The following is a 25,493-nucleotide window of genomic DNA, read 5'->3' on the forward strand; positions in this document are numbered from 1 at the left end:
GTTTCAGGTTCTTATACAATGATTAATCACTTGATTTTACCGCCGAAGAGAGTCAGCTAAAGTATAAACTAATTTAATTCCTCAGAGAGAATTATCAGTGGCTTAAAAAACCTATCCCTTGTTATAATAATGGGGTTCTCTGTGGTACTTTTTATCCTTTTCTAAAAATCTCTGACATCAATGAACTAAATGCCATAAATTATAGTAGTTGGAAATGAGTATTTTATTTGAAAATAAAACTATAACTAAAAAAATGAAATATCACTTAATATATCTCTTGGGTAATTATGACAATAAATTTATTAAACATAATCAAACGCTTATTAAAATCTCTCTTAGGAAAATTATTTTCTTTGGTATTATACTGGGCAAATTAAAAAAAATTTTTACTGTCCCAGACAGATATACATAGATACCTTATGACTTATAGATATCTTAGGATGTCCGTCTTAGGACAACTTGTCTTTTCATGGCTTCCAACAATATAAAATGTTCTATAGTATGTGTTTTTAGATGGAGAAAAGAATTTATGTATATCACATCATTATGCCATATACCTTAAACTTATACAGTGCTGGATGTCAATTATATCTCAGTAAAACTGGAAGAAAAAAAGATCTTAGATCTTAAAAGACATTTTTCTATCTATTAAAAAAGTTAATATGAGGAGCTTCAATTCTCTTATGGTAGCAAAGACTCTGGCATTAGAGACAGAACTCATAATCCAGTAAATTCTGATAATTAAAAAGTTGCAGCTGAAAAATTTGAACATTATTATAAATATTTCTACAAGTTCTCTATGACTGGATTTCTAGACACAGGCTATGATTACCCTTAATTTTCAGTTTTGAGAGCACTCTTACAACGCTGTCAGTATAAATGCAAGGGAACAGGAAGGCAATCTTTCTTTAACGCACACTTCTTAACTATTGTTAGCAACCATCTGTTTCCTCAATAAGAAGCTCTACTACTAGTAAAAGAAATATTGGCATCTAAATTACTTTTACTAAGGAACAAACCTGTGACTCACTATAATATTATATACAGTGAAAATACAGCTGCTGTATATCATCAAAGGGTGTGAAGATGGTCCAGGGTCATGCCAAACACATACAAAGGAAAGTAACAAATTATTCCCTGTAATTTTGTTTGATAGCCACACAAAAACCTCACCATCATATTTAGAGATTCAAGAAAAAAAGACATTTTCCTTTTCTCAGATTACAGAGTTACTACTAGCTCTACCAAACATTAATGAACCTAAATAAATCTTCATGTTAAAACTCAAATTCTGTCTGGCCCCAGAAAACTCTGGTGGGATTGGTGAGGCAAAAACAGTCGTGCTTTGCTCTAATGTGCATCAGTAAGAAAGGCTGCAGTTGTCTAACTCACCTCTCCACAGTCACTTCTGATTGGTGTGAGGTAACCACATGGGGGCTGGCTGCTGGTTCTCCTTGTCCTGGAGAGTTTGTCATATTTGGAAGTGCAGATACCGCTGGACATGGCAAAGAAGATGGAACAAAGGGTTACTACTACTCTACTATCAAACCCAAACCCCAGGAGCCAGAATGCCTGGATTTATGTCCTGGCTCTGCTAGTTACCAGCTGTGTGACCCTGGGCAAGCCACAAACGCTCCGGGCCTCAGTTTCCTCATGGATAGTAATAGTACCTAACTCATAGGCTACTGTGAGAATTAAATGTATTAACACACGCAAAGTACTTAGAACACTGCCCAGCACATTGTAAGGGTGGAAATCAGTGCTGTGATTATTTCTGCTTGCACCAAATTGACTTTGGACAAAAAAGTATGTAATACTGAAACCAAAGCAATTGATGAAGATAACAGTAAGTTGATTTGGTCAGGCCGGTGCTGAACAAATTATTACTGAAGGATTTGGAGCAAATCACCATGAAATACTCTCAGTGATGAAAAATATTTTGGAAAATTCAGTTTTAGTCCCACTTAAGAATGGTAGGGATTTCATGCATGGAAGGCCAGTGAATTGTACCTAACTGTGCTACCTAGTCATTCAATATTCCCCACTGGAGTCTAGCGTGAGCAAACAATATTGATGACTGACTTTAAAATCTGGGCCAGGTTTACGTAAAATCTTAAGAAGAAGAGACTAATAACTTAAAAGCTGCCAACATTTGCAAAGCTGGTAATAGGAATCTTCTGAGAAGACTTCTGATAGGTCTGCAAACTCACCTGCCTGCCCAGCCTAGAATTCTCTTTGGAGCACTGGTGATACCATTCAGTCCTCAACCAAATGTGGGACCAGGAGAAGAGGAACATATGTTAGGTAATCCTCAGGCCTCGTTTTAGCACTATTAACTCAAACCAAATTTATTATGAGAGTTGATAAACACAGGTGTGATGACTGACAAGTTGCACCTTCCTTCTGGCCATTGTTCATTCTCGAATTGAGGTACAAAGAATAATCAAAAGAACTGATAGGGGAAGAGCAGGAAGAAGACACATGGAAAAACAAAAAAACCAACAAGGAGCCCGGCCATGTACAAACTACAGCATCGGCTCCTCAAATAATCCTGGGTTGGTGTAATTTACATTCTAAAATGCTCATTCTGATGACTTACTGGGTGCCATGCCTGCTTTAAGCCTGAATGTATCACAACATTCTTGGAGGCAACCTGTTAAAAATGCAGTGGGGTTAATATGCAACCATTAGGCTATTCTCCAAACAAAGATAATTAGGGCATCTTTAAAAGAGAATGAAAAGCCCCACACTGAAGGGATTATGATGTAGAGGAACTCAGATAGCCTCTACTGAAGTAAAACCAAATCCCCAAATACCAGTATTTTACATTTGAAAACCCCAGAACAGAGAATGTTCTTGCACATAATCATCTCATTTGATCTTTACTCCAGTCTACAATAAACAGTAAAAGAAACTGAGGTATCTCTGGTCCTTTCTTTTCATATTGATACTGCAGATGAGGAAAGAGGAAGACTGAATAATGAATTATCGACCAACCACCTGTATGTACAATCATGAAGACCACGTGGAATCACGGAAGGAGCCAAATTACAAGCTGGTGACTTGGACTCCAGCTGTGCGAGCTGGGCCTGTCACTCAATCTGAGTTCTCCTCGGGGGTAGGGACCTCGGCTGACCTGCTCACACTGAATCCTAGCACCTACAAAAGGGCCTGGCACACAAAAGTTTTCTGAAAATGCCTGCTTACTCCAAGATAAGGCATCTCCTATCTCACAGGCCTGCAATGGAAATTAAACAAGAAAATGTATGCAGATGTATCTGACACAAGGAAGGCATTTAATAAATATTAGTTGAGTGTGAGTACTAAAATACTAAGATAAATTTTACTTTTATATACACCAAATTTGGTTTAAAATCACCAAGAAATTAATCATCTTTGTCCAAAGCCTATGGCATATGAACAACTTTCTAATGAAATTTCAACAAATTTCAAATTTTAACTCTATTCTGAAGTCAGAACTAAAAGAAATAACATTTAAAGCCTTTTCTGAGAAATGACGTAAGTACAAGTTGTCAAAATGTTTAAATTTAATGTCCTTAATAGCAAATATAAACACAGATTCCTTTAGCAGATAGTAAATGACAAATGAAATTTAATTTTATAAACTCAAAGAAAATTCTTCTAATCGTGTGTGTATATATACACATATACGTGTGTATACATATCTATAGAGGCATACATACACATAGATATATAGAGAGACGTATATATGATATAAAATGACTTAAGATATTAAATACTCCATTAGAGAATAAACAAATGTGAAAAAAATCTGCTAGAAATGCTAGAGATTTTTAGATAAAGGGGATTATTTGTGGACTAGATGAGAAACACGTAAGCTTCTGTGAGTCAATGAGTATTTTTATTTTAAATCAATGTTTATCTTGACCTCCACAGAATAAATTTAAAAATTTTATATTTGTATTGATTTGAGTTCACTGAAATAAGTACCTGTTTCTCTAATGAGCGCTCCCTTGGTTATATCTCCATTTCTCTGATCAACGGTTTTCTAACAAAGAAAAAAAAAAAGACTTTTTAATGTTAAAATTACAAATGAAAGTAAAAAAAAAAAGCCATTAAGAATAGTTAAAAAAAAGGCCATCTCAATACCTTATCTGAAGCTTCTGTTCTTCTGGTTCTTTTCATTATCTCCTCAAGCCGCTACAAAAAAGGCAGAATTGAGCAAACACATCAGATATGGAAAGAAAGCTAGCCTGGCGCATTTCACTGACTAAGCAAATAGCAGGGTATTGAAACATGTCCATTATTTTGGGAAAATATAATTGTCTTTGTCTTAACTGGAGTTACTCAAAGAAGTTGAAATTGGCTTAAGCCGCATGAATTGCAAGCAACTGTTTTTGGTGAAGCCTGAAACACCAAGAGCGATTTCTTTGGAGGAGAACATTAATACTGAGAGCTACTTTAGTTAACCTGGAATGGGCAGGACACTTTTGTTTTCTGATGGCAGTGAGCTAGTCTCTTGGTCTGAAGCCGGCTTCAGTCTAGGCAGAATCAAGAGCAGCGAGGGCGCCAGGCTGCGGGGGCAGAGACGCAACTACCTTCTTCCTCTCCAGGCGCTCCTGCTCTTCTCTCTGGAAATGCTTCTCCCGTTCCTGCCGGACCCTCTCTGCTTCTTCCCGAACACGAGCTTCTTCTTCTTTCTGAAAACGGGAAGTCGGTATCTGCTTCTTACACACAGGCCGTCTTTGCCCGCTGCCCCCAAGGTCCCGGGGCGCCCGAGGACGGAGAACGCGAGGACCACGAGCGCACACGGGGGAGACACAAGCACTCCTAACCACACGCTCAACAGCTTCCTCTTCCCATCTGGGCTGCCCCTTGCCCCATCTTGAGCCAGGGCTGCGCCGACCTGCTTCCCGGGCGGGAGCCGGCCCCCAGCTACCTGTTTCTGGATGCGCTCCATCTCCTCCCGCTCGCGCCGGGCCCGCTCCTCCTCCTGCCGCCGCAGCTGCTCTTCCCTCTCCCTGGCTTGCCGAGCTTCCAGCTGGCGGGCTTCCTCCTCTCGGCGGGTTCTCTCTTCAGCCACCCTTTGGGCCAATTCTTCTCGCTTTTGTCTGGAAAAAGACAAAACAAGACGAAGATACGTGAGGGGACTTCCTTGGCAAGGCGCGATCGAGTTTGTGGTTACCGCGAGAACAGTTTGTTGGGAGGTCTGGCCAACAGCATCCCCTGATACACGTGAGGCCACCCTCTCTCCTTCCTCCTCCCCTTCCAGCCTCCCGTTGCCTCGTGGGAAACAGACGCAGAATGTATCCACTCATATTCTGAGGAGAGCTTGTTTTCTTTCTTTCTTTTTTTTTTTTTTTGCGGTACGTGGGCCTCTCACTGTTGTGGCCTCTCCCGCTGCAGAGCACAGGCTCTGGACGCGCAGGCTCAGTGGCCATGGCTCACGAGCTCAGTCGCTCCGTGACATGTGGGATCTTCCCGGACCGGGGCACGAACCCATGTCCCCTGCATCGGCAGGCGGACTCTCAACCACTGCGCCACCAGGGAAGACCCTGTTTTCTTTTTTTAAAGGATCTGCAATATAACTATCTTTAAAGGCTGAGATCTGTTTAATCCAATAATGTGACTTTTTAGTAACGAATTTAACGCTCCCCTCCAAATCTCTGTAAGTAAATAAAGGTTATAATGTTCTGTTTCAGTACAGGGACAAGATGGACCATGTAAGCTCCCTGTTGGGACCAAGGGTAGGGCATGTCCAAGATGGCGGCCCAGCACTGGGGCTGCCGTCCTTTCTGGAGAGGCAGTTCTGCTTATCTGAAGAACAATTATATTGACATTAGCCTTATTAGCTCCAGAAGGAGGGCAACTAAGCAAACTGCCCCTGGCATACTGTCCGGCAGGCAGTCATGGGGCACTTAACTATCTCACGCAGCTACCCTCTGAGAGGAATACTATCTGGAAGAAAACATGAGCTGTTAATATGCAGCTTTAAGATAATGAGAAAGATAATGAGGAAACATGGAGATGAGAGATACGTTAAATAAAAAATTAAGACTGCACAACTGTACCTCTACTGTGGTTACAATTATGCAAATCTATGTGTGTATGTGTATATACACCCACACACTGTTCAGAGACTGGAAAGGGTGACCCAAAATGTACACAATTATTGAAATCTGGTAAGAATATGGATGATTTTTTTTTTCTTTAAACCTTTCTCCCTAGTCCTTCGAAAACAAAACAAAAAACCCCTTCTCCATCAATTTTGTTGCACTGTCATTATAATAAGAAAATGTGGCTTACAAAAGTCGCTTAGTGCTCAGGGGAACACCAGGGGAGACTAATTCTGAAACAACTAAATAGATTCACCTTCAACACTACTATTACCTCTTCTCCCTGACTGAAGACTTAATCCAAGGTGTCACTAGGGTGTCACTGAGCAGTGTCACTCCTTTACCTTTCGAGCTCTTTCGTCTCCCTCTTCTCCCTTTCCTCCTTCTCTCTCTGCTCTCGGGCCAGCCGCCTCTTCTCAGCTAGCAGCCTCGTGGCCTCTTCCGGGTCAGTGGTGCCCGCAGAGGTCTTCAGAGAAGCGATGGCAGTCACAGTGGATGAAGGGGCCGGAGTGGAGGCTGGAGCGGAGGCCGGTGCTGAGGCTGCCTCCGGAGCAGCTGTACAAACAAGTACAAGGAGAAAACCAGTTGGAAACAAAAGCCAAAGAACAACACAAAAACTAGCATCCCCCGCACCCCAGGCCTCGAATTCATCGCTATAAAAGAAAAGGGAATGTTTATTACTGCGCGTTCTCACGGTTTCACTGTATTCTATCTGTAACCGGGCAACAGATAACAAAAAGCCGCGTGTGTAAGTGAGACATCCGAAGCTGACACTCTGTCACCAAGCCTTATTTTTATACAAGTTAAATCAGTTAACAACATATATCGAATGTGTACTAAATATAGAGCCTCATGTTAGGTTCTGTGGGAAGTTATACCCCAGGAAAAAGGAAGATGAGATCTTCCATTTGCCTTTCATTACGTTAAAAAAAAATTCCTTCTCTTTAGTGACTACTCATCACTAGAGGACTCAAGCCTTTCTGTGACCATGCCCAGTGTCCATACCACTGAGCCCGGACTCAGGCGGGAAGAGACCAAGGAAGAGGCCTCTTCTGTCTACCCAGAGCTGCCTCCAGGTCTGAGGAGGGAGGAACCAAGAGCCTCTTCGGGAGATGGCACCTGTGCTCCTTAGACATTGCAGGTCTCCACTGCCAGTTCTGATGCCAACGTGCAAGATGAGAGTAGTTCTCTGACCTTATTTGGATTCAGGAAAAGGACCTAGGGAGCTGGGGCACCCCTGCCATAGGCACCATGGTGAGGTGTGATCCCTGACCACTCCAGACCCTCCTTTCAAGATCTGCATTTCTCCTGCTGCTCCCACAGATTTTTCTTTGCCCTCAGGACACTTTTTGGCCTTTCTCTTCTCCCTCTTTCCATGCAAACAGGTATTGGACTCGTCCATTCCCTTACTATACTATCATTTGTCTTGAGTCACTATTCTTTCTTTGCCCCCCACCCTGTATCTTCAAATTAAGTCTTAAAGAGAAAACTCTTGAATGAAGACAATTTTCAACAAGATACATTGAATTTCTAGTTCCAGGTGATTTTAAACTTCTAAACAGCATCTGGTTAACTTGGTAGAGATGAGATCCACTGCGTCTTTTGGAAAAAATTCTGACCTCTGTCAATCACATACGCTAAGCCAGTGGTCCCCAAACTCCAGTACACACAGGATAACTGCCACTCTATTTTATCTGGCAATCCTGCACAAGAGTCAACAGATGAGCTTAGTATCCTTCAGAGTCCTTGGACCCACCACGTATTCTGATTCAATAGGTCTGAGGTAGGGGCAGGGTTCTACAGTTTGAAACATTATAGATGTGGTTTAAAAATATTTCCCTAAATTCTTCGAAAATCCTCCCTTTAAAAGATGAAGGCTAATCCCCCCAACTTGAGTGTGAGCTGAAGCTAGTGACTTGCTTCTAACGAATAGTATGACAGAAATCGTGATTTCTGTGACTTCCCTGGTGGCACAGCGGTTGGGAATCTGCCTGCCAGTGCAGGGGACATGGGTTTAGTCCCTGGTCCGGGAGGATCCCACATGCCGCGGAGCATCTAAGCCCCTGTGCCACAACTACTGAGTCTGAGCTCTAGAGCCCGCGAGCCACAACTACTGAGCCCGTGCACCATAGCTACTGAAGCCCGCATGCCTAGAGCCCGAGCTCCGCAACAAGAGAAGCCACTGCAATGAGAAGTCCGTGCGCTGCAATGAAGAGTAGCCCCCGCTCACCGCAACTAGAGGAAGCCCGTGGGCAGCAACGAAGACCCAAAGCAGCCAAAAATAAATGAATAAATAAAAAGAGAAAAGAAATCGTGATTTCTGTGTGTGTGACTTCTGAGACTGGGCATAAAAGATACTGTGGGCTCCTCGTGATTCTCTCCCCCAGCTCACTCATTCTGCGGGAAGCCAGCAGAGTGGACAGACTGTGAGGACATCCAACAGCCCTATGGAGAGGTTCATGTGTCATGAAACGAAGGTCACCTGCCGACAGCCCTGTGCATGAGCCATCCTCTAACAACCCAGCTGAGCTGCTCCCAAATTCCTGACCCAAGACTCTGCGTGATATAATAACTGTTTGTTGTTGTTATTAAGCTGCAAAGTTTTGGAATAATTTGTTACACAGCAATAGGATAAATGATAAAATGATTCTGATGCAGGTGCTCTGAATACCACATTTTGTCAAATTATTGGACTCGGCCAATGAAAGGACTCATAAACCACACCTGAATTAATATGCTGTGGCTCTGACCATAGGCTGTAGGATGGATGATTCTTTCTTTGTATGTAGGAAAATTATATTCAAGAAAAGTTCCCCAGATTAGCCTTAGAGTAAAATTTTCAAGTGCCCAACAAGGGAAAAAAAGAAAGAAAAAGCTAAGTCAAAGCAGTGCAGGAGGAAAAGGAAGAGTGAATAAAGAGAGCAAGCAACCCACACTCCACCACGAGTCAGTGGATTCCTACCAGGAGCAACCTCTGGTTCGACAGGTGTCCCCTCTTCAACTGTGGCTTCTTCTACCTTCACCAAAAGTGCCCTGCCCTTTAGTGAGGGCTCATTGGCAACTTTCTGAGGTTCCTTCTCAGGGTCTTTTCTCTCAGGTTCCACTCTGACTTCTCTCTTGATGGGGCGGATGTTGCCGGGCGAGGGGGGCCGGACCTGAGCAGGGGCAGGTTTGACTGGTCCAGGAGGCATGGAGGATGCTGGTCTGGGGGTGCCAGGCAAGTGGGGAAAGGACTTGGATGGGAGCCTGGGCAACAAACAAAGTAAAGAGAAAGGGGCACATGAGAACAGACTTGCCAGAACCTTCCTTTCCCCATACCTCCACCATGTAATAGTCTTGGAACACCAATATGGAAGAGAAATGAAGATATTTAGCTGTGTGAATGTGTCTTTTATGTGGCAAATGCAGAAGTACTCACTTTAGAGGCTCATTCCAGGTTTCTTTTTTCTTTCCTTTGAGGAAAAATATTACTCTCCAAGTGAAGGCCAAACAGTGTGGAGAGAACAGTTTCTTTTCAGAGGACAGAGGCTCTTAATTCTCCAACATGGAACAACCCTGCCAGCCTCTTACATTTCACTTACCAAAGTCGGGAGGAAGCTGGTGATCTGGCTTTGGGATGAGATGGAGATAGAGCCCTTCGGATGCCGGGTGTGAGGTGGAAGGGTAAGTTTTCTCTCTCCCTTTCTCTTTTATAGCCCTAAGTTCAGAGGAACACAATAATTAGATTTTTCCATGAGCGGGACAATCACATTCACAGTATTCAACAGTGGAGCTGCAATCCATTGAATGGCTTTTGGGAAAATTTCCAACCTTTGCCATGTATATCCATTCCACCCCAACAAAAGGCCTTTATTAGGTTAAAACTGAACGTTATAATTGAATTAACACAATCTGACACTAATAAGAAGGTTCTGGATGTGTGATCTGGACTTACATTGTAAAAAAGCAAAACAAAAACACACTTTTAGAAAGCACCTATACTTTGTATCTAAAACTACCCGGAGCAAAATTTCTCAGAGTCTGGTTTAGCCCACACAAATGTCAAAATAAAGGTCACTTTCAGCTTATTCCCCCTACCTTTATCTCTTTTAATTCTTAAGCAGTTTTTTTTTTTTTTTTAACCCTGGAACACACTATAGCTCAGTTAATATATTTTTTTTAATTTACATGTCTGCTATGTCAGACATTAATTCATTTTTTTCTTTATATGGGTGTTATACAAACAAGTCTTTCCTCACTTAGTGTCCTCTTGCCCTTGAAGGAAAAGTCAGGTTCAAGGTGAGGAATTTCAGCTATTTTTAGGCTTCCTCATTAGGGATGAAATGGAAATCTCTGAGGTTGGGCCAAAACATCAGCCCTCCTATGACTGCATACTAGGAATTCAGCCAGAGAGGTGACACCTTTCCTAGGTAGAAATGGGCAAAAGGAAACCCAGAAGTGTTCTGATAGTCTCAAGTCAACGAAGACAAAAATAAACAAACAAACAAACAAACAATAAAACCCCCCAAACCAAAACACAAACAGAAACAAACAAAAAGACAAGGCACAGGGCAAGGGAGAAAGTACTCATTCCAAGTATCTGAAACACGGCCAACAGTGTTCTGGGATGGGAACAGATGCTGGCTGGAGGGACCTGTGTGCATGCCTGTCAGTCCTTCACTCTGTGGGATCCTTGCAGGAAAGCAGACTGAGGGTGCTAGGGAAGGGGCAGAACAACACCTAGCCTCAGGGCCAATAGGCTGGCGTGTACCTTCTTTTCTTTCCTTTTCTGCCTGGCTCAAACATCACGCCCCTTCTTTCTTCCCTCCCCTTTTGTTCCCTTCAGCGTCTCTTCTAATTGCTTCTATTTTTCTTAGTAGCATCCTAGTTGATGGACTGGGCTATAGGTGGGGGAAAAACATCTCAGTGTCAAATAATACTCAATGTCTCCCCAGAATTTCTAAATAAAACAAATGCAGGATGAGGCAGGAAAGAGCTTCACAGGGTGTGTGCCACCTCTATATCACTTGCAGCTGCATGACCACCCTTTGTTCCCGTCTCTGGTAGTAGAAGGCAGGAGGCAGGTTATTGGAGAACAGCTGCAGTGCTTGGGTAGCAGAAGCAGCAGCCACCATATGGAACCCTCTTGACAGGTGTACAGGATGGCAATTATGCCTCTGGCAGATCAAGTCCCCAGAGTGGAAGGTACAGGCCTCTTCCCGAGGGAGGGTGGGGTTAAGCCCTTGAGTTGCTTTTCTTTCTTTTTCTCAAAACATTTTAATTTGGCTAAAGTCAGATCAAGGAGAGACCTGAATGGGAAAATAAGTCAGGAAAGGTAATTTGTTGTGTGGAGGATTTGGGGACTAATGTCATCATCTACGTCTTGATAAGACAGGCATCTGGGAATAAATCTACATTAAAGTGTATAATCCTCAGAGTCTTCTTTTTGTTAAAGTGCCACTGAACCAATTCTTTCTTTCTTAAAACTGACCTCCCTTTAATCACCTTTAGGGAGTAGGGGGAACAGGGAGAAGCAGTTTGGAAAAATGCTCAGTATTTGACATAACACCCTCCCAGGCAGGTAGATAGATGCTTTTACCCTCTTAGTTCTTTTAAATATCTTTCCACTGGTCTTGGACCCAATCACCTATTTGAGTTCCACACATGTAAAGATGCTCCTGATTCTCATCCTGATCTGAGTTAACAGCCAGTGGTCTGTACAATAATCTTTCCTGTTAACACGTTCCACAAGGCTAAGGTGGAACACACACAGCAAGCCCATGTCAGTGGTCTAGGCAACTTACCAGCAGGACAAAGACTTTAGTTTTACAACTAAAGTTAGGTTTAGAATACAAATAACCCACAAGAGAGGCAATATAAACAGATATTCAAAGGCAGCACTGTACAAGAGAACAGTGATGATAGAAATGTTCTGCACCTACACTGTCCAAAATGGTAGCCACTAGCCACATTTGGCTATTTGAATTTAGACCTAAATTAATTAAAATTAAATGTTAAGTTTAGTCTCACAAAACATATTTCAAGTACTCAATAGCAGGCAGTTGAATTAATTAATTAATAGCAGGCAGTTGAATTAATTAATAAATTAATCAATTTAGATTAATTAATTAATCTAAATTAATTAAAATTTAATAAAATTGAAAAGGAAATTAAGAAAACAATCCCATTTACAACAGCATCAAAAAAAGAATAAAATACTTAGGAATAAACTTAACCAAGGAGGTGGGAGACTTCTACAGAGAAAACTAGAAGGCATTGCTGAAAGAGATTAAAGAAGACACAAATAAATGGGAAGACATCTAAAGTTCACAGAATGGAAGACTTGTTATTACTAAGATGTCAATACTATCCCAAACAATCTACAGAATCAATGCAATCCCTATCAAAAGCCAACATCATTTTTTGCAGAAATAGAAAACTCCATCCTAAACTCATATGGAACCTCAAGGGACCCTGAATAAACAATCTTGAAAAAGAAGAACAAAGTTGGAGGTCTCACAATCCCTGATTTCAGAACATATTACAAATCTATGGTAATCAAAACAGTATGGTACTGGCATAAAGACAGACATATAGACCAATGAAACAGAGTACAGCATCCAGAAATAAACCCTTGTGTATATGGTCAAAGGATCCTTGACAAGAGTGCCAACACCATTCAATGAGGAAAAGATAGTCTTTTCAACAAATGGTGCTGGGAAACTGGATATCCACATGCAAAAGAATGTAGTTGGACCCTTACCTTACACCATATACAAAAATGAACTCAAAATGATTGAAGACCTAAATGTAAGACTTCAAATTATAAAATTCCCAGAAGAAAATGGGAAGCATCATGATACTGGATTTGGTAATAATTTCTTGGATATGACACCAAAAGCACATGCAATGAAAGCAAAAATAAACAAATGGGACTTCAAACTTAAAAACTCCTATGCATCAAAGGATATAATCAACAGAGTAAGAAGGCAACCTACAAAATGAGAGAAACTATCTGCAAATCATATATCTGATAAGGGATTAATATCCATAATGTATAAATAACTCCAACAACAAAAATTAAAAATAAGATTAAAAAACGGGCAAAGGACTTGATTAGATATTTCTCCAAAGATGATATACAAATGGCCAACAAACTTATAAGATGCTCAACATCATTGATGATTAGAGAAATGCAAATCAAAACCATAATGAGGTATTATCTCACACCTATCAGGCTACTATTTAAAAAACAAACAAAAAAAAACAAAATGAAAAAACAAGTATTGGTGAGGATGTGAAAACACTGGAAGACCTTGTACCCTGTTGGTTGGAATGTAAGTAAAATGGTATTGTCACTTTGGAAAACAGTATAACAGTTATTCAAAAAATTAAAAATAAAATTACCATAAGATCCAACAATTGGGTATATATCCAAAAGAACTGAAGGCAGCATCTTGAAGAGATATCTGCATACCCATGTTTGTAGCAGTGCTATTCACAATAGCCAAAAGGAAGAAGCAACTCAAATGTCCATCAACAGATGAACAGATTAACAAAATGTGGTGCATCTATACATGTACACATGTGTGTGTATATATACACATACAGAAATATATATGTATAGACACACACACACAACGGAGTGTTACTAGCCTTAAAAAGAACAGAAATCCTGTCACATGCTACAACGTGGAAGGACAGACCTTAAGGACATTATGCTAAGTGAAATAAGCCAGTCACAAAAAGACAAATACTGGGCTTCTCTGGTGGCACAGTGGTTGAGAGTCCGCCTGCCGATGCAGGGGACATGGGTTCGTGCCCTGGTCCGGGAAGATCCCACATGCCGCGGAGCGGCTGGGCCCGTGAGCCATGGCCTCTGAGCCTGCGCATCCAGAGCCTGTGCTCCGCAACGGGAGAGGCCACAACAGTGAGAGGCCTGCGTACTGCAAAAAAAAAAAAAAAAAAAAGACAAATACTGTATGATTTCATTTGTATGAGGTATCTAGTGTAGTCAAATTCATAGGAACAGAAAGTAAAATGGTGGTTGCCAGGAGCTGGGGGAGGAGGATGGAAGGTTGTTGTTTAGTGGGTATAGTTTCAGTTTTGCAAGATTTAAAAAGTTCTAGAGATTGGTTGCAAGACAATGTGAATACACTTAATACTACTGAACTGCACATTTAAAAACAGTTAAGATGGTATATTTTGTTGTATGTTTTTTGTCACAATTAAAAGTTGCTTAAAAGAAAATTAAATTTCAAATTTGATCCGTCAAGTCTCATTTGCCACATTTTCAAGTGCTCAGCTGAATTCCACAGTGCAGCTCTGGAGTATAAATGATTTGTGAGTCGTTTTCTGGCAGTAGGTATTTGCCTAAATATTTAATTGCAAAGAAGTGAAAAGGCAGCCAATAGATCAAATACAGAAAGAAGGCACTAAAAAGACAAAAACAAAACCGGTGAGAAAATATAGGTTTTGGATCGTATGATGACAAATCCCTCTCATTTAATCTGTTGGCCAAGGATCAGCTCTCACCCTTCCCTCCTGGAGTGTTCATTTTTGTTTTTATCCGTAACAAGGTATCTTTTTCTTTGGTACACGCTTTTCTCTACCCAATAAGTATCCAACATTTGGGGCCAAAACTGTTCTGCTTAACTACTGCTACTCGTCCACAGCTAGGATCTCTGAGGCACCAAAGTGCTAATGATGGAAGACTTCCCAGACATCAAAGGTAGTTTCACTTCTGGCTTGAAGGGCTGGAGGTCTGATTCAATCATGAATTAAACCTTGACTCCTGAAAGCCTGAAGCGCTTGAAAGAAAACTGCCTGTAGGCAAAGCCACCAAGCTCTCACAACCCTTGAATTATCCTCAAAGGTCTAAGCAAAATCCTTTCCGGTGTTCATCAGCTTTATAAATCGGAATTGCTCCGAGAAGCTAGGATTGAAAAAAATTGTTCCAGCCTCTCATGGGTCATGCTATTGCCATGAGAGAGGGGCAATGAGATCTTCTGGTGGACTGGGAAGTCCTTTAAGACTAAAGCACAACGTCCGAAGACCACAGAACAATGTCTATACATTTCAGCGGCTACCAAATAACACACAGTTTAAATAAAACAAAGAAGAAGAAAGATTCTTGGAGACATACAAGTGACCTCATTGCAGTTATAGCATCGTGAAAATTAATGTTAGTTCAGCCACCTTGTCAGAAACAACAGGTACAAATTATATTCTTCACTTGCAAAACGTGAGTCTGTAACACAGCCCAACAGCCTTTCAAGAATTACTTAGTGAATAACTAGTGTTTTCTATTCTTTGTCACTATATTTTAAGACCTGGGCCTTGACACGGATGAGCTAAACAGACAAAAATTCCTTATCTTGCTTTTTAGTGAACCACATTTAGAGTTCAGCCAGCTTCTGGACAGGGTTGGAATAAAATGCAAAGGCAGCAGTCCAGGCCCACTTCCCCTTCAAAGGTTTTCTTACTTTCAAAAATAAAGTATGTTGGCATTGCACTTATTCGTGTGGAGGCACCCATATGGCAGTTCAGCCACTCAGACATGCTTGAACAAAGAACAATTTTCATCTTCAAATTCAGATTTTCAGGGGGGAGCAGAATCGCCAAGTGGGGAGGAAGTGTGGGGACAGCACCGCTCAGCCAGCCAGATTCAAGACTGGTGGGACGGATGGGAGGACGGATGTCACCATCGCCTGGCTTACATCCTCACTGCACCTCGAGGCGGTGTCCACTACGCACAGAAACAGTGCAGACTCGCCAGGCTGCTCCCAACAGCTACTCACCGCTGCGCCGTGAACAGTCCTCCTTCGCGCGGAGCCCTCCGGTGGCGTTACAAAGAATTTTGGTCGCTCCATCGGATTTCTAGAGTGTGCGGCTTTGTAGGGCATGATGTTGATGGGGCTGCAAGATGCTGAACGAGGACACATGGGGGTAACTAGGGTGCAGGTGATTGTTTTACACGCAAGAGTGCCAGAGGAGCAGTTGAAGGAAAGCCAAAAGCAGGATCAGGAAAAGTAGCAAAGCGGAGATAGAGAGAAAAGTAGGGAGAAGATGTTATTACCTAAAGGTGTCCAGACCATCATACTCAACTCTCCTCAAGGTCCTATTAGTTTACAGTGTGTCCAAAAGGAGGGCATGTCCAAATGAAAAATCTGGAATATAGAAACTATTTGGCTATTTAAATACTTATTAAAGATATAGATGTAAGCCAATAATTACAGAGAGCAATGGTCTTATAGTCCCATAAACAGATGGTTCTGGTAAAATGCGACATTAGTGACAGATAATTTTAAGATAAGGATTGTTTATAATTAGATTTTTCCTAATAGCTTTAAGATGGAACAAACGGTGGAAAGACAGCAAGTGAGCAAGCAGGCAAGCAAGATATACTGCAACTATTTTGGGAGTAAAATTCAACAACCACTGGGGAAAAAAAGCAACTGAAATATTAAGATGTTAAATGACCAAGTCTTATCATAGGTATTAAGACTTGTTACAAGAATAACTAATAATTTCCAGAAAAAAAAATTCTGTAAGTGTTTTATCTACTTAAAGGCAAATCAAATGCACGCTTCTGGGTTTTCCCCAAAAGCCAAGGCATTTGATGGTTCATAACAAGCAGCAGAACGTATGGGGAAATGGGATGTCATCATTTAAAACGGTGAAGGGAACATAAATATGTTAGAATTGCCAAAAATAAAGTTGAATCACGAACAGCTGTTGCAGTTTTACTCAAGATAGAAATATTTTTTTGAAAACCACGTAGCTTCTGACCATTCACCTTCAAAGGAACATTATCATTAATCAAGTGATTCTGAGTAACAGTGGGTTTAAAGAAATTCACAGAACACTGCGTAGGTATCAAACATGTGGGTACCAATGTTCCAAGGTTCATTTTCAGATCTCATCTGGAAATCTTGTTTTCCAGCAAAAAATAAGACAATTAAACATGACTACTGAGGGGAATGCTATGTATTCGGACCATGTTATAAAATGACTTTACCCGACCCTAGCCATTGTAGTAGCAACCCTTTAAAGAGACTCTTAGGTCAACTGAATATAACAGTATTAATAAATTAAAAACTCAAAAGTTAACAGGACAAATTCAAGGTAATCTCAATTTCAGAATTATAGTTAAAAATATTTAAGTGCTTTTTTGGTTTAGTCTACAGACAGAAAGTCCATCAGATTGCATCTGTATTCCTGTGTTCTCTTTCATTAAATGCCTTGCAGTATCTTCTGGTTATCACTGCATGGTCAAGGTGGTGAATCGACTGGAAACTGCACTCTCTTCTCCCATCATCTGAAAACAGAACCCTTATTTCTTGGATAAGCTGAAACACTTTGCATTCCCTCAGTTCTCCTTAAAAGGTATATGTCTTACTTCCAAACTGACATAAAGCTTTGCCTCAGACCTTAATCGTGAAGGAAGTTTCCTTTGTGTTGTGAAGAAGGAGACCCTCTCCTCATTTGGCTTATCGTGATCACAGGGAAAACTGTTGGAAAACAACCTTTTTTCAAGTGCCACAACAAAGCAGTTGCCCTTCCCAGACAAAGAAAGAGCTCACTAATGCAAACCTCTTCCAAGCCAATCAAATGCCTTTAAAGAAGAACATCCTGGCACAAGGAACTTCTGTGGGATTAATGACCAAGAGCGGCACACACAGCCCAGGGCACAGCCAGAGGCCATTAACTGCTCAAGGATCAAGAAACCCTAGATGACAGCCCTGCTCTGAGGCCATGGGTCTGACACTGAAAAAGGAATGAAGCACAGAAATATGATTTCTTTTCCCTCTAGTGGAAAGTAATAATTTCAGGGGTATCTGTGGAGCACTTCCTTGGAGCATTTCCTGAGACCACCGTGGATGTAACCAATCTCATCATGCCTCTGGTTCATTCTTTATTATAGTGCTGAGTCAATGTGAAGGAAAGGGAAAAAAATATCCTTAAACCTACCTAATGTAGTCCATACAAAAATCCTCAAATTTAATTCTTCAAGAAACATCGTCTGGCTAATTCTAAGGATACTACATTTCATGGAATTCATCGCTGTTCTTAACAGCAACTACTGAAAACCCTGAAACCTTTAAATCAATTATTCTAATAATCTTGCCCTTCTGAAGAAATAGGAAGAGCAATATATGATGGTTGTTTTCTTTTCCCTCCTAGAGTGCCCTCCATAACCCAAAGTAGTTTTATTAAACATTTCTTTTATGGAAATGTCTTTGAGAAATCCTTCCACAATATCTGTATTTCTTTCTACTATTGGTAGCAAGCGTGCATTAACTTAACGTATTCAGGATTTTCTATGTGAAATAATGGCTGCAGAGAAAAGATAATGCAGTTCAAGTGGTTGGAGTGCAGCAGAGAGAATAATTACATAGTAGAATAATAACAACATTTATTGAGTGCCTACTATGTGCAGGTACTATTCGAAACATTTTACATGTGTTAACTCATTTAATCCTGAGTTCTAATAATCACATGTATCATGAATGTATTTTTAAAAATGGGCAAGAAAAAAATCAACCCAAAGCAGTGGTCACAATGAAACATATGAGACTCTGATTTCCAATTTTCGACTGCTCTTATTACTTGTTCTGGGAATTTGCAATCACCAAACACCCTAGGAGTAAGGATGGCTGTTTTGATTTGCTACTGTAACCCTGGCTCTGGATGTAGGTCACCCTCTCGCCAATGGCAACTGGATATGAGGTGAACTCAAGGGACGACACTAAAATGGGAAGACAAGAAAAAATTTTCAAGGAGACCAGATGGAAAAATAAAAGTGATGGGAAAAATGTTTTTGAGGAGATAAGTGTAAGAGACGTTTACATGAATAATTTCAAATGGAAATTTCTAAACACAACAGTTTTGGTTTATTAAATATAAGCTGTTATCAATGCAATAATGGGTAACAATGATCTAAGGAATGTATTAATAAAACAGGCAACTCAAATAAAGGCTATGTATGCATTGCTTCACACTAAAATACATTACAAAAATGTATCAATTTGTGAAGAGGAGAATGGAAAAGTTGCAAAGTAAAGAAGAGCCAGTTAGCAGATTAAAAAGCACCTTGGTTGAGCGCCAAGGAAGGTGGGAAGCTGGGCAAGTCGAATGGGTGGAAAATGAGGAAATGGTGTTGGAAGAGACTAGAGGAAGAGTGAAAGAATTGACAAAAGTTAGTGATGACAGAAATAGCAAAGAAAGACAATTTTTTAGCTGTGAGGCAGTCCTTTAGTATGAAACAACATACAATGTGGAGGTTCAGAAGCATGAGAACCATAAACTATTTAGATCCGATGAATTAGGACTGAAAAGCAGTTTTAAAGGTTTTTCAATTAGCTGGACATAAAGAACAGCTTTCATGACTTATATGAAAGTATGACAAAATGGGCATAAAAATAAAGTATCTTGAAATAAACTGTAGTTTTTTCCTTCAGAAAATTCTCAGATGCAATGTGACAGCTGACAGGAGAGTTACTTTATAGAAAACACAGATCACTGTGGTCCAGCTAGTTGAACGCACAATGGTACAGAGAGCATCACGAGGGTGCCGAGGATAGAAGCACGTTTAAGACCTAGTCCACCAATTTTCTAAGCGCCTCTGGTATAACTCACTTATTGTCAATCTCTTGTTTTCCACAGGCAGGTGGTGGGAATGCCTGCACTTGCTTTCTTGACTGCCTCCCAGGGGTACTATGAGAATAAGGGTTGATACTAGCTCATTGGACACCACAGATGAAAGATATCATAAAACAACCAAGAATTATTATTTAAAAAGAGGGCTAGTGAACATGAAGTGGCTTGCAGAGGCAAAGCCTTTTTAAAGGGAGCTTTATGAAGAGGCTATGCAATTTCTCATGTGCCAAACATGAGGGCTGGTTACATAGATACACCAATTGTGCCCAAAGATATTTGGGAAAGTCAAAATCAACTCACCATGAGAGGGACACTGCCAAAAGCCTAATAGGTATCTTTCTCTCCAGCCAGATGTAGACTCTATACTAACTTCTCATTAAACTAATTGGCTCATTCAGGGGTGTTTTATATTTCAAAAAAGTAGAGGAGTTATAACTAATTATAATAACTAGTACTTGGCACATTTTACATATTTTCAAAGTATGTAACAAATAAGAACACTGTAATTAGCCTTCTCCACAACTCTTTATAGAGTTTTGAAAGGGTACTATTCCTCAATTACAGATAAAAGACTAGCCCAGGGAGGATAAGTGACTAGTCCACAGCTACATTATGAAACGCTACGCTTAAATTGGCTTGTGCTTTGAGTTTATCCCCAGGCCCACAAATTAGTATTAGATATTCAATTATTTCTACCTTTGATCATCTGCTCAGATGCAGGGGCAGAAAGAAAGGTGGGTAAGGGATAGGATTTTCTGGTAACACTATGAACAGACAGAGGCCTCTGAAGCCATCTGATCACAGGGAGGGGCATCCTTTACCTGCCCGGCATCTGGTGTCCAGATAAGATGCTAAGACGGATGCTCAGAGGAAACGATACCAGGGGCATGAAACCAACACCAACAGACACATTTCCAACGCCATTCCACCAGGAGGAGGAGAAGCACGCGATGGGAAAAATTGAGATGGGATTAGATGAAAATGGGTGGCTTAGAGACGCTTCTAAAGGAGGACTTTACCTCACGGAGAAAGTTGCACCTTGACAGTTTTACCTGTATCTCCAGACAAGGCAGCTGTGCTTTTACTTCTGGCCAGGAACGAATGTGTGGGCGTCAGCAATCTGTTAACCACGCTGCTCTCCCATGGGCTGAGCTGCAGGCGGCGAGCTAAACATCACCACATAAGTGAGATGTTAGAAGCATTCTTTCCAGGGGCGAGGGGGTGCAAGGCATCACCCCTATCGCTCCCACACGCCGGGCCTTCGCGAGAGACCTCGACAGAGACCAGGCTGTCCGGGGAGGAAGCTGGTGGAGAGTCAGGGCAGGAGGGACTCTGCTCAAAGGAGCAGCTATTCCATAAGGTGCCTCTCTTCAAGAGGTTAAGTTTGTGGCAGGTTCTGTATTAGTTTTATGGACACAGATTTTGCTAACCACCCTCCTATGGATCCAACAGGTAACAAAACAGAAGAACCATTTCCAGCAGGTTTGGCATGTATCTCTGAGTCTGTTGAACCCATCTGCCTCATCAGGATGGGCGGTGAGCAGACAGCACACACCTCAGCCAAAAGGCGTCCTAAGTACCCTGAATGTCAACTTCAACGAAGTCGAAGCTTCATGCAAGACTGGAAATATGTGGATAGAGAAAAGGTCTCCATTACATTTTGCTACATCTCCATGAATTGCTACTTGGGCAACTGGAGGAAATTAGATATAATAAAGTGAAAGAGGACTCATGCAGTGTTCTATGTAAGTTTTTCTTTTGACTTTCCCATTTAGCAAGCAAGTTCTTTCAGGTCCCTGGTTTGGCAAAAACATAAAAATTCTGATGGAGGATAAGGGTAAAGCTGAAGATAAAATTACGATAGAAAAGCCAAAATTCAATATAATCATAATGTCAGAAATTACTAGTGGGTGTGTGAAAAGTCAAGAAAATAAATTTAAAATGATGCAATGAAGTGGAGTCCCAAATTGTACTGGGGCTTCGCAAGACCACCGTTAGGAAATGCATACTAATTATAAATTAATTACTTTGCTTATACTGTTAGCTTCCAGTGATGGTCCATGAAAATATAGAAGCTACTTTCCAAAGATATCAGGAAAGAAGCTTGCAAAATCCTACAAATATCACTAAAATAAAGTGATCATATACACTTGACCCTTGAACAATACAGGTTTGAACTGCGCACGTCCACTTATACGTGGATTTTTCCACATTTTATATTTCCCAGTAAATATACCGTTGGCCCTCGGTGTCCATGGATGCAGAACTGGCAGATGCGGAGGGCTCACTATGGAACTTCAGCACGTGAGGACTTGGGTATCTGCGGCGGCTCCTGGAACCAACCCTCTGCAGATACTGAGGGAGGACTGTATCTCTATTTTAGAAAACACTTCCAAGTCGCTTATAAAAGTCTTTCAAACTGTCTAAACCTGACAAGGCCACTTCTGTTCTGCACCATAAACAGCAGGTGCAAGTCCTCTGGTCTCTGGAGCAACTGTCCTTATAATAAATTTTTATATATGTTATATTTTAAAGAAATGACTTCTGAATTCTAGGAAATTAGTTTTAGTTAATAGAAGCCATCCGATGTTAAAGGCTGTTGTAGAAAATATCCGCTCCTATTTGAAAGGAAGTACCAACCTCCAATAAGTACGTTAATTATCGGACTTTATTTCAAAAGAGTAGCTATTTTGATCAAGGGGCTGGTGAATTTAAGAACTAGTGAATTCTTTATTCGAATTTCTGTTTATTGGGAGAGTCTTCATGGTTAAAATCAATCTGCTGACAAATAAAAAGATCTGTTATAAAAACTATTGTAATAGTTACACAGTTAGTAGAATGCACAGTAGGATAAGTGCTATTATGAACTGTAGTATGGCAGTGTGTGTGTGTATGTGTAACAACAGCAGAATATAGTCTAACCTAAAATTAGAATACATTCAGAGAATTAAATCAGTGGGAAAAGTGATTAGGATTAAATTAAAATCTTCACTAGAATTGTATTTTCAGTAGATGATGAAGGGAAGAAGAGGTGAATGTTTCCTTTTCTTAGATAAACTCTGTAGGATAACTGGCTTAGAACTGTAGAGATGGTTTATCAATGAAAAGCCGTGTCTTTTTTTCCCCTTGATTGAGAAGCTCAATTACTTTATTTCTGTTGGTCTTTAAGGCATCAACCAAAGAATCTGCCTCAAATGAAGATCATTAAACACTCTCTTTGACTGGTGTTTAAAGCAAATCCACAGAGATTTGTTTTATAGCTTCGAAACTGTGAATGAAAGATTTTGCGAGGAGAAACGTTTCCACATCTATCACATTCATAACTATGCTCTGAGCAAGAGAGAAACAGATCTCTTCCACAACTTTTTAGTAAAGGTTAGTACAGGAGAGTTACTTTATTGTTTTTTTTTTTAACCTAGAGAGGCCTAATCGTGAGATGATAAGCTCCCGAAGGAAAGGTATTAATTCTCATGAAACAACTATAGTATTGATCCTACTTAAGCACTTAAAATGAGATATTGACAATTCCCATAAAAGACCATCTGGTCCAAGGACACAATCAAACATTAGAGATATTTGTGCTGCCCTGTTCCTTCACAAGCAGGAAGTCACTGTTCAGTCCCAGATGACGGGTGCCATGCAGAAATCAGGCAAGTGTTGCCACATCCTGACCTAAATGTCATATGAAATCTTACATTTTTAAATATGATGGCAATTAATTAGATCTAAAACAGGAACAAAAAACCCCTGCTCCGGTCAAACAGAACATGCGGGCAGGAGTCAGCTTTAGGTCCTCCACCATGTCCTCTAATCCAGATTCTGGGGAAAAAAATGTATGAACTAATTTTCAGCAAAGAGTAGCCAATTTCCTTCTTACTTTTTTCAAACGCCCTATTCTTCTTCCTTGAGAAAAAAGCTGGTTAAGCAGGAAGCTTAAGATAATATGCAATACACATTTTTAATGCAAAAATTTCCAGGGGCAATATTCTCTCTGTTGCAGCGATTACAGAAATCTTTGGTAATCAGGGGTTTCCTTTAACTCGGGCATTTTATCAGTTTATGTGACACTATATTCAGGTGTGATGATCAAAATATTTAAAAACTGGTGGGGCAAGGCACCAGTAGAGCTCTCCTAGTAGAGCTAGTAGATAACACTCTGTAGGGCCTGGGGAAGCACAGCTCGGGGAAGTGGATATTTACCAACTGGTATGGAAATATTCCAGCATTTTGAATAACCAGCAGAGCATTCCAGCTGAATGTCAACTTTAATAGTATCAGAGCTTCAGTTTAATATCAGCTTTAAGGCCTGTGCTGTAGGGCTGAGAAAGCTCAGACAATCTAGTAATGGTGTACACTATGATCAGACTGTAAAAGCCTCTAATAATTTGATAAGAATGCTCTCTACTTTGATAATAAAGCATAATCGAATTTAAAAAATAGCAGAAAAGAAATTATACTAACGAAATTACTTAAATCTCTAAATTAGAGAAGTTCAAATGCAGAAGATTTCTATTCTCATTAAAAGACAAAGCCCTCTCACTGTTCTAGGGTTCTGCCTAACTTAAAAAAAAAAAAAAATCGCTTCCTGGACCACACGGGAGCCCCTGGATGAAGCGGATCTTTCTTCCAGGCTGACCTCGTCAGTAGACCAGAACTGGTTCACAGTTCTTTTGATAAGGGGGGAGGAGACATGGAACCCATAAATTTAGTGCTCTCCCCCTTATCCTTTTAGTCCAGCTTAGCCCTGGGTTTTATAGGCCTGCACCATAATTCAAGGGGCAATTTCCTGGCCCCAGCTATGAACCGCTTATTGAACTGCCCCTGGCCCTTAACCTCACCCAAAGAAAGAGTGCATGGAGTCAGGATTGATGTAAGGAAGGACATCCATGAAGGAGAGAACTACAAATGCAGCACAGCAGCAACACGGGTTGGGAGCTGGTGATCTCTGTTCTAGTCCCTCTTCTCCAGCGATTAACTTGTAGGATTTGAAGTCAGGCCCTTCACCTCTTAGGGACTCTATTATCCCAACTGAAGTAGATGAGCCAACCAACAAATTTTTCCCAGTTCTAAGATCCAATTACTTAAGGATATTCAATCAGATATTGTCATGCAGAGTCTACAAAACATCTTATTTCTAGTTGACACGGCACTGTCAATCCACAGAAGTGTGGACAGTACTCTGTTCGGTTTATTGCCCATCTGCCTACCCCCAACCTTGTCCCAGTTTCGGCTACGGGATTGTAGGAGGCAATAAGCCAAGGTTTAACTGAAATCTGCCGTGAGTCCCAGTTACAGTTTGTCTTAGACCCACGTTCACAAAAATATAAAATTCAAGTGCTAAGTGACCAATCCCAAAGAAAAGATGAATACACAACTGTTAAGAACAGCATGCTATATTTTACGTTATTTTAAGGGAATTGGTTTGAAAATAAAGGCTACTTATGAAAGGAACTTCAATTCATAATACTTTTCTCTAACATATAAAAGGCCATTAATTTGACTACATGTCTAATATCAACGATTTAGGCAAACTAGGTTAAAAAAAATGATTTAGGTTAAAAGGCAAGAATAGGCAGTTGATTCATTTACTGCTTTAAGAGATTAATTATAACATCAACGCATTATATTGTACATAACAATGACACCATAACTTTTATACAATACAAAATATACAAATACACATACACACATATAGAACATGCACACATTACATTCTTTTTAAAGACTATAAACACTTCAAAACCAATCAGTTTC

The 25,493-nt window shown here is 40.6% G+C and overlaps 1 protein-coding gene across 6 annotated transcripts in view; it reads right to left on the bottom strand.

Moving 5' to 3' along the window:
• Positions 1 to 25,493, bottom strand: part of MAP7 (microtubule associated protein 7) — a 162,018-nt gene that overhangs the window by 6,169 nt on the left and 130,356 nt on the right. For 3 of the 6 annotated variants that reach the window (XM_019951641.3, XM_019951640.3, XM_073789648.1), the window contains 10 exons: positions 20,792 to 20,905; positions 15,878 to 16,005; positions 9,680 to 9,795; positions 9,061 to 9,344; positions 6,443 to 6,653; positions 4,922 to 5,093; positions 4,581 to 4,682; positions 4,132 to 4,182; positions 3,973 to 4,030; positions 1,393 to 1,495 (listed from right to left, as the gene is read on the bottom strand). In XM_019951641.3, the coding sequence (XP_019807200.1) occupies positions 1,393 to 1,495; positions 3,973 to 4,030; positions 4,132 to 4,182; positions 4,581 to 4,682; positions 4,922 to 5,093; positions 6,443 to 6,653; positions 9,061 to 9,344; positions 9,680 to 9,795; positions 15,878 to 16,005; positions 20,792 to 20,905 (1,339 nt within the window). Of the gene's footprint in view, positions 1 to 1,392; positions 1,496 to 3,972; positions 4,053 to 4,131; positions 4,183 to 4,580; positions 4,683 to 4,921; positions 5,094 to 6,442; positions 6,654 to 9,060; positions 9,345 to 9,679; positions 9,796 to 15,877; positions 16,006 to 20,791; positions 20,906 to 25,493 lie in introns of those variants that run through there. The other 3 variants (XM_019951644.3, XM_019951643.3, XM_019951645.3) reach the window with 2 other exon arrangements.

The sequence above is a fragment of the Tursiops truncatus genome, chromosome 12 (genome assembly GCF_011762595.2).
Source record: "Tursiops truncatus isolate mTurTru1 chromosome 12, mTurTru1.mat.Y, whole genome shotgun sequence".
NCBI lineage: Eukaryota > Metazoa > Chordata > Mammalia > Artiodactyla > Delphinidae > Tursiops > Tursiops truncatus.